The 9,806-nt window shown below is 41.2% G+C and overlaps 1 protein-coding gene across 1 annotated transcript in view; it reads right to left on the bottom strand.

Moving 5' to 3' along the window:
- Positions 1-281: 281 nt before the first annotated feature.
- PIWIL1 (piwi like RNA-mediated gene silencing 1) overlaps positions 282-9,806 on the bottom strand; it is a 34,614-nt gene continuing 25,089 nt past the window's right edge. Inside the window, exons 19-21 of the mRNA XM_023187249.3 lie at positions 5,567-5,692; positions 1,564-1,711; positions 282-1,405 (exon numbers count right to left, since the gene is read on the bottom strand). Coding sequence (XP_023043017.1) covers positions 1,289-1,405; positions 1,564-1,711; positions 5,567-5,692 — 391 coding nt within the window. The 3' untranslated portion in view covers positions 282-1,288. The remainder of the gene's footprint in view (positions 1,406-1,563; positions 1,712-5,566; positions 5,693-9,806) is intronic.

Raw genomic sequence — 9,806 nt, 5'->3', positions numbered from 1 at the left:
CTTACACGCACCACATCTGCAAGCAATGTTTAGAGTGTTCCCAGGATTTACAATAATTCATTCATTTTAAGCCTTCTCTTTGCAAAAGTTCCTGAGAATTCCTATAAATATGTAGACATAAAAAACTACAATTACCAACTTCACAACACCACAGACTTCTGAGTCTGTACTTCCTTGTAAGCTGTGGATACCCATTCTTACTCTACAAATATTGGAGGTGGCAGCATTTCCTTAAAGAATTTTACTCTGACATTAAAGTTCCTAAGAGACACTAATTGAGCTTTTTTTTTTGAGATGGAGTCTCACTCTGTTGCCCAGGCTGGAGTGCAGTGGTGTGATCTCGGCTCACTGCAACCTCCGCCTCTCAGGTTCAAGTGATTCTCCTGCCTCAACCTCCTGGCACCACGCCCGGCTAATTTTGTATTTTTAGTAGAGATGGGGTTTCACCGTGCTGGTCAGGTTAACTGAGCCTTTATGAATGGAACTGTATGCACTTTTAAAAATAAATGAAAAAAAAATGCACATACTTTCAGTAAAACAAGAATTACAGTTATTCAAATAAGGTGACAATCACATCAATTTTATTTTATAACAAATAGAATCATGTCCCAGTTCCAAAACAAAATAAATAGTAATGTTAATATAGAGATTTACTACTGGCTTTTTTTGTTAAAGAGTCTTAAAATGTTTCTTTGGACAATTTAAAAATTCTCAATCTTTTTTTTACTCCCGTACAACCTAGCCCCCTGACAAATAAAAATTAGGCATATTTTCTCCTATATCTTGTGTATAGGTTATGTAACAGTACCTTTTATCTTTTAAGATACGAGATGAAACCCTACCTATGACTGTAGTGAACATCCTACTTTATGCCTCTTATCTCCTTTAAAGTCAAAATAGGTATTTCAAAAATAAAGTTAATATAGGTTTACAAGTAGGACTAGCTCACTCCTGAAAGTACTTTTAAGTAAATCTCCAAACACATTTCAAATACTCTCAGAGAGTCTGTTTATATTACAAAGTATCTTATCCACATTTCTTCAAAATAAACAAAAAAACCTCACAAAACATGAGAAACAAACAAGAAGATAAAATATAAAATCTTAATTTTTACCTATAAAATAAGGAAGCCAGTGAATAGCAATGCTAGAAATAAAATGCAAGATCTCCTAATTCCCTTCCCAAGTTTCATCCAGACCAGACAACAGTTTAAAAAAAGTAAATAAAAGCTTAAAAGAATCCCAAAGTTATTTCAAAAAGAAAAAGCAGCTGCATCTTCTTCTGCAGGTTAGAGGTAGTAAAGGCGGTTTGACAGTGACAGATTTGGCTCTCTGTGAATACTCTGGCCAACAAGAAAAGCCAGCTTGTGGGCATACTGGCAAGGAGCAGGAACACGAATGACACCCTTTAGTGGAAGGAAAAAAAGGTTCTATTACTCTAGATTTCGCCTCTTTCAATTGCAAATCTCAGTAATAACCCTAAAAGTCTTTTAAACCACAGCTATTTCATTTTGAAAAGTGAATCTCCTTTATTCGCTAAACATCAACAAGTAGAAACACTTACTGGCCAGTTATAATAGATGTGACACAGCTTGTAAGTCAACCGCTGTATGTGGTCCGGCTTCAGGCCGCTGTTGTCATAGATGACGTTGTAATGTGTAGGAGAAACACTGCCACTTCTCACAGCCTGGCTCACGATAAAAAAATCATACCTGGAATTACAGAAAACACATGGATGTACTGAAAACTAAATTTAGGATGATTCCAGTTTCTGACAGTGAAAAGCTCTGTCCTACTCTTCGCTGTAAGTTACCACAGTAACCTCATCTCTTCTCACGCTGTAACATGCTTCCTTGAAGTCCAGGAGCGTGTTATGCATGAACCATTTGGGACTGCTCATGTGTGAATGATGTTTATCATAAAGATTATGATTTTGATTTTAAATATCTGTCATGATGCCTCCCAGCAGAACCAAGCTTTTGATATGGGTGGTAATAACTACGGCATATTTGGCTAGTTCCTGTTTTCCACCCCCACCCCCAAACCATGCGACTGAGCCTTCAGACTCCGGAAGCACAACCTGTGGAGCAGTGAGTCAGTCGAACTTCAGGGACTGTTACTCCCCAAACATGCTTTTGCCACGGAACCTTGTCCCCTCTTGCTGTTCCCATTGTTACTGAACACAAACATAATTCATTTTAATCCCCAGAAATTTAATGCAAATCTTTAAGAGGAACGGAACATGAAAGAATATAAACTAGTATAGGACCAAATGGAAGAACAAAAACCAAGCATAGCCATTCTTTGGGAATTGGTTCCAGGACCTCCTGAGGATACCCAAATCCTCGGATGCCCAGATCCCTAACATAAAATGATGTTGTCTTTCTATAACCTCCCATATACTTGAAAGTATCATCTTTAGATTATAATTCCTAATACAATGCAAATGATATGTAAATAGTTGTTTTACTGTATTGTTTAAGGAATAACGACAACAAAAAGTCTGTACATGCTCAGTACAGACTTTTTTCCAAATAATTTTGAATCCATGGTTGCAGGACTTACAGATATAGAGAGCTGCCTGTAGTACAAAGATGAAGGAATACACATTAGATTTTTTTTTCATTTTCTTGGTACCAATAAAATATCAATCCAGAGATATTATAATTTGACCCAATAAAGATTTAAGGAAATTAACCCTGCAATTTATTATGCCCATCGAAACTAGTAAAATTAGGAAAGCAGAACTGATCTACAACAGACTGTACAGCTACTTTTTCAAAGAATGAGGAGTTAAGAAATGTTAAACGACTTGTTCAGAAAGAACAGAGAAATCACGCCAGGGCTGGAATCCAAGCCTGGCTTCCCGGCTTAGGCACAAACCATTTGCAGTGCTGGTGATTAGAGATGACTTTGGTGCTCATTAAGAGAGGGCTTCTCAGTGGCGACAAAAGCAAAAAATTGACAAATGGGATCTAATTAAAGAGAGTCTGCACAGCAAAATAAACTATCATCAGAGTGAACAGACAACCGACAGAATGGGAGAAAATTTTCGCAATCTACCCATCTGACGAAAGTCTAATATCTAGAATCTACAAGGAACTTAAGCAAATTTACAAGAAAAAAAAAAGAAACATTACAAAATGGGCAAAGGGCAAGAACAGACACTTCTCAAAAGAAGAAATTTATGTGTCCAAGAAACATACACAAAAAAGCTCAACATCACTGATTATTAGAGAAATGCAAATCAAAACCACAACGAGATATCATCTCACACCAGTCAGAATGATGATTATTAAAAAGTCAAGAAACAACAGATGGCAAGGGAGAGGAGAAATAGGAATGCTTTTACACTGTTGGTGGGAATGTAAATTAGTTCAACCATTGTGGAAGACAGTGTGGCAATTCCTCAAAGATCTAGAACCAGAAATACCATTTGACCCAGCAATTCCATCGCTGGGTATATACCCAAAGAAATATAAATAATTATATTATAAAGATACATGCACATGTATGTTCATACAGCACTATTCACAATAGCCAAGACATGGAATCAACTCAAATGCCCATTAATGAGAGACCGGATGAAGAAAATGTGGTATATATACACCATGGAATACTATGTAGCCATACAAAGGAACAGATCATGTTCTTTGCAGGGACATGGACGAAGCTGGAAGCCGTTATCCTCAGCAAACTAACGCGGGAAAAGAAAACCTAACACCGCGTGTTCTCACTTATAAGCGGAAGTTGAACAGTGAGAACACACGAGCGTGGACGGGAATGACACACATGGGGGCCTGCTGGGGGACAAGAGGGAGGAAGAGCATCAGGATAAACAGCTAATGCATGTGGGACTTAATACCTAGGTGATGGGTTGGTAAGTGTGGTAAACCACCATGGCACCGTCAAGTTTACCTCTGTAACAACCTGCACGTCCCTCACGTGTGTCTCGGAACTTAAAATAAAACTAAAAACAAAACAAAGAGTGGGCTTCTCCAGGTGTCCGAACTGCATCAGCAGTTGCTACATTTTAATAATATCTAGTGAAAACTCATGACTTTTCTTATACTTCATAATTCAACTGGGATTTTACCCAATTTGTTTAAGGTAGTTACTGTCTTCAGGCCAATGTCACATCTGGGCTTTGGTATTCAGAGTAGCAGTAATGTTGGAAAGCATCGGGGGTCGTTTTGAATGGTGAAAGAGAATCCTGCAGAAATGAATTTGCTATGTGAATATCTTAGCTTTGTTTTGTCTTTCTAGCCAATTTTTTCCCAATAGGTTAGAATCCTTCTGAGCCAATGCCGTAACATCTGTCTGAGAAAAAGACAGAAATCCAAGATAATGTATTTCACAGTAAAAATTTCTCTCCACTGTCAGATAACACAGCAGACTAGGTATAAGACTAAACTCTGTATGCTATTATTATCCTTTTCCACCTAAAGTTACTATAATTTTGCCTCATTCACCCAAGGTTCACACAGGAAAAGCGTTCCCCATGTCAACTTTGCATACAGGCCGAGACTTTATTCTGTTAAAGTCGCCTTCCTCACAAAGGTTCCAAAGCACCTACGTATAAAAACAGAAGCCCTCCCAACGGTTCCCTCTCCTGAGGAGTTAACTTAGAATGACTGATGGGTTGCCATCACGAACGTGCTCACTGCATTAACAACACCTCCCACAAAAGAGTTTTTGAGGAACTCACTAAAAATGGAACAAGTTTTGGCTGGGCACGGTGGCTCATGCCTGTAATCCCAGCACTTTAGGAGGCTGAGGCCAGTGGATCACTTGAGGCCAGGAGTTTGAGACCAGCCTAGCCATCATGGTGAAACCTCGTCTCTACTAAAAATACAAAAATTAGTTCAGCATGGTGGTGCATGCCTGTAATTCCGGCTATTCAGAAGACTAAGGCACGAGAATTCCTTGAACCCAGGAGGTAGAGGTTGCAGTGAGCTGAGATTGTGCTACTGCACTCCAACCTGGGGAACACAGTGACTCTGCCCCAAAAAAAGAGGGCCAAGTTTCCTGACTTTACCACTGAATCCTCCTCCTGTGCTACTAAGGCCATTTCCTGGTGCCTGCCAGTGCCCACTGTAAGCTCCGGCTGGCATTCGGCTTTTCTCACGGTCGGTGAGTGTGGCTCCCGGCTGCACACAGCAGCTTGGCTCAGAAGCCACTTTTCTCATAAGCACCTCTGTCTCAGATAAAACTTCTTGACCTTTAGAAAACTAAGTGTATTACAAATCTAAACATTTTTTACTAGAAAACAATCTGTGGATAGGTTATGTATGTAAAAAATACAAAAGCAATCTACAGAAGCAATTCTTAATCTCCATATATGTAGTAAATACCACAGAAAATAATCCTCTTCCCCTGATAAAAAACTGTACTTGGAAACCTCTGTTCAGATACTGGGAAACCATGGGCTTTATGAATTATGTTTGACCAAATTAGTTGAAAAAATTAATGTTTTAAAAAATATAAGAACAAGAGTAAACTGTATGAAAAATGGTAAAGTATAGGGGCCATGCTAAAGCAACCACCACTCACCACACGGAACTTACCATTCTGGTCTGGTAACCTCTACGTCAATAACTGTTCCGGGAAGTGGGTTCTGAAGTCTTCCTCCAGACTGAGCAAAAAATCTGGCGTTTACTCTTTTCTTCACCACAATTACCGTTAGTCTAGGGCTTAAAAATGATGATGAATGTAACCATTTAGCCAGTCATATTTTCAGGGCTTCATTCATTCAGGTGTTCATATGCTCCATGTAAAAAGGACACACCCTCCTGGGGCGGATCACCTGTCCAGGTTGTGGAGAAGAATCAGGATCTTACTCTTGACAGGAGTAAAGACCAGGGATAAACGGTGAGAGGGAAACCAAATGGCACCTGTGTCTGGTGACACGCGGTCATGTAGATGGTTTATCCACAGACCAAACACATTACACACCTATCACACCAAAATGTTAAACCCAGCATGTCTTCGAAATTCACAGTTTGTAACCGTCTTCAGTGGGCATTTTCTACCATGTAGAAAATATAATGCTAACTCTGAAATCTTTGCTAGGAAGTGGATTTAAGTAGTGCTTTTCAAATGACTGGTTCACAATCTATCAGGACACACACACACTCTCACACAGACATCCACATATCCATATACCTTTGTCAGGAGCAGCTGCTTCACTTCATATTAGCGTTTCACTGGAGTCTCAAATGACACTTTGTGCAGACCCTAGGACAGCCCCATACTCCTTGGCCTACTACACGTCAGATGCATCCATACAGAGGATGCCCTTTTTAGCCATCTGTATGCTTCAGGCGGCTCTCCTGTGTCACGGTTCATCAGGCTTCTTGGCCTGGACACATCTGTGCACGCTCAGCTGTCCCCGCCGGCAGATCCCTGGCCCTTCTGCCATGCCCTCTGACCCTGCTGAGAGCGGCCCTGCACTCGGCACTGTGTGGTCTGCTTGAGTACCTTTCACATCCTTTTTCACCCCCTCCTCCCGGCTCACTTCAAATCCTTCTGAAGCAGCCACACTTGTACACACATAATCCACGTAGTTAATCCATGAATTAGAGCAGGTAGTAATTAGAACAGCGCTGCCAGGTAGTAAGCCCTACATAAATATAATTATTAGCACCTCCATCTCCAGCTACAACATTAGTTCCTTAAGAGGGCAGATACACTTGATTTTCAACACTGGGAAGCAGAGGGTTTTATACAGTATGGACCTAGTAATGTTTGACTCGGCAATTTTGCTGATGTTTTTCACTGATAATTAAACAGGGCAAGAAACTCAGCGAGAGTACTTGAGTAAGCAGAGGACAGCTTCAGAAATGTCCCTCTCTGCCTATGTAGACTACTGCTGCCCAGCGACTGCCCACTGTAATAGCTCTGAATATAACAAAACCACAATGAATGTGTTGAAAAAATGTACAGCCCTCTGTTTCAAATGCCTCTGCCACTTACAGAGATTAAGTTCAGCATAGGGCCTTGTTAGAAAGTGATTACTATCTAGGACTTCATGGTAGCATCCAAAACAAGTATCAGTCTTGGGAACAGAAGGACATAAGGTGGATAATATTAATCCTGTAACATCACAAGAAACAATTTAGCAAATACAGTAACAGAAAAGCAGGTCACAAATATGCTGGCATGACTTTCTGATTTGTTCTTGTATCAAACATTCTAAATCAGCTACCCTGTGATGCCTCTCTATAAAAGTTTAAAAGCAACATTTCAATTTAAAAGCAAACATTGTGGTTCTAATGATAACTTTTTATTGATTTATTTATTTTGAGATGGAGTCTCGCTCTGTCGCCCAGGCTGGAGTGCAGTGGCACAATCTTGGCTTGCTGCAAGCTCTGCCTCCCAGGTTCACGCCATTCTCCTGCCTCAGCCTCCCGAGTAGCTGGGACTACAGGCACCCGCCACCGCGCCTGGCTAATTTTTTGCATTTTTAGTGGAGACGGGGTTTCACCGTGTTAGCCAGGATGGTCTGCATCTCCTGACCTTGTGATCCACCCGCCTCAGCCTCCCAAAGTGCTGGGATTACAGGCGTGAGCCACCACGCCCGGTCAATGATAACTGTTATACCAACATTTAAGTCCAAACTTTGCATTTTTTAAAAGTGAAGAATAATTCTCAGATATTCTACCTTTGGGTACAACTTGAAGGTTTTTCCCAGAAGAACTGTCTACCATGTACCAAATACTTACTGGATACTGTGTGAAGTGCATTACGTATATTTTCATTTACTCCTTTCAGTGCCTCACTTAACTGTTCCCCTCTTCTACAAATGAAGGTAAAGCTGGGATTAACCAAACTCTGACTTTCAGACATATTGCTCTTTACCACTGATTTCTACTGCCACCAATTACCAGCACAGTTCAGTGTGCAATCTACTTCATGCAACAGTGTGCTAAGAGTCAGCCCAAGCAGTCGACTCAGGTTCTCCTTCCCTGCAACACTGTATTCCCACCTGCTGACGGAGCTGGGCAGGTGCACCCAGCAGCTGCACCAGGCTCTACTCTGTACACCCAGGACGACTGTTTACAGGTACTCATTCACTAGGGGGGGCAACCTCCTCTTCAAGAGCCGTTCCTGCCAGTCCTTCTGGGAATCAAACCCAAAGGACCCTAAGAAACAGAGATGACCCGGCAAGGCCAAGAGTATGTACTCCTAGTAGCCCAACAATTCGGCTCAAGGGAATGTGACGAACTTGCACAATGACCTCTATTCATCATTTCTTGACAATCTTCACTTCAGGTATGAGGAAATGACAATGAAGACTAGAAAACACTGTGTGCTCAAGTAGCAAATCACAGGAAAAAAAGAGTAGGAAAGAAGCAGTCCAAGTTAGATCCTTCTTTACTCCCTGCGACACACACCACACCATACCTCCCTACACAGACAGAAAGGTCAAGTCAGAGAACGGTATAAAATAAGGCTTGGAAAGCCTGAAAACCAAAAAGTATCATTATTTGACAAAATATAAGCATTAAGAGTCTTAAGGGACTAGGAAAGAACATTAATTTTCATTTCCAAAATATTAAAAAAATGCGTAGTCTTTTATCATGAAACACAACTATTTCAGAAAAGATAAAAACACTCCTGACTTTCTCTGAGACCTTCATGGCATCACATCTCATTTTAAGAAACGTCTGGGATAAACACTCATTGTGTGGGGCCTTTTAGCATTGGCCAAAGATGACTCAGAAGGTCCTTAGTAGAAATCAGGAACGAGCTCTCGGTGCTTGTCCTTTTCCTACGTACCAGGTAAAGTCAAGCCCCCGATGTGGCCAGTGGCTTTCTGAATCCCTCCTTTCTAGAATGACACAAAGTGCTGAAATACAAGAATAATGGGTGTGTAATACGTATGTGCAAGCACACAACAGGATTCAAGATCTTCCAAATGTCCTGAAAAGTTCAGTCTTTAAATCTGTACTCTACTATGCACTTAGCCCTTAATATAACCATCCCTGATTTCAAATCACTCACAGATCTGATCAAGAGAAAGAGGACTAGTTAATGTAACTTATTAAAACGGCTATCTTGCGATGGTACACATTTTATTGACTCATAATGGCACTGATGGAAAAGTTTGTAGGTGAGCAGAGGAAGACAAAAACCAATATGGGTTTCACAGGAAAACAAGTGCAGATTTGGATACTATCCTCGGCCATCCACATCGCTTATAGGGAGAAAGCAGAGGCCGGGAGCTGTGGCTTACGCCTGTCATCTAGCACTTTGGGAGGCCGAGGTGGTGGATCACCTCAGGGTGGGAGTTCGAGACCAGCCTGGCAAACATGGTGAAACCCTGTCTCTATGAAAAATATAAAAATTAGCCAGGTGTGGTGGTGCACACCTGTAATCCCAGCTACTCAGGAGGCTAGGGCCGGAGAACTGCTTGAACCTGGGAGGCGGAGGTTGCAGTGAGCCGAGATCGTGCCACTTCACTCCAGCCTGGGCAACAGAGTGAGACTCTGTCTCAAAAAAAAAAAAAGGAGAAAGGAGAACCACCCCCTGCCCCATGAGACTAGATGCTCACCAATCACCTTACTGATCAAACACTAGTCAAGTCCACAAGGAAATGAAACAAGTATTCAGTAAGTTAAGACTGTCATGAACACTTATTTCAATAGTGAATCCTGTGGATACCTTTGGATGCACAGAATTATCAGATACCTGCACTCCAAGGTCTTAGGTAAGAAGGCCGATCGATGATTGGTAATGGTGTCTTACCATGCTACCCTGTGAAGGAATGACCCTCTATACTACCCTCAACACAGCCTTCTCGTG

The sequence above is a fragment of the Piliocolobus tephrosceles genome, chromosome 10 (genome assembly GCF_002776525.5).
Source record: "Piliocolobus tephrosceles isolate RC106 chromosome 10, ASM277652v3, whole genome shotgun sequence".
NCBI lineage: Eukaryota > Metazoa > Chordata > Mammalia > Primates > Cercopithecidae > Piliocolobus > Piliocolobus tephrosceles.
The sequence above is the reverse complement of the archived record's forward strand: the minus strand, read 5'-3'. Positions and strand labels throughout refer to the sequence as shown.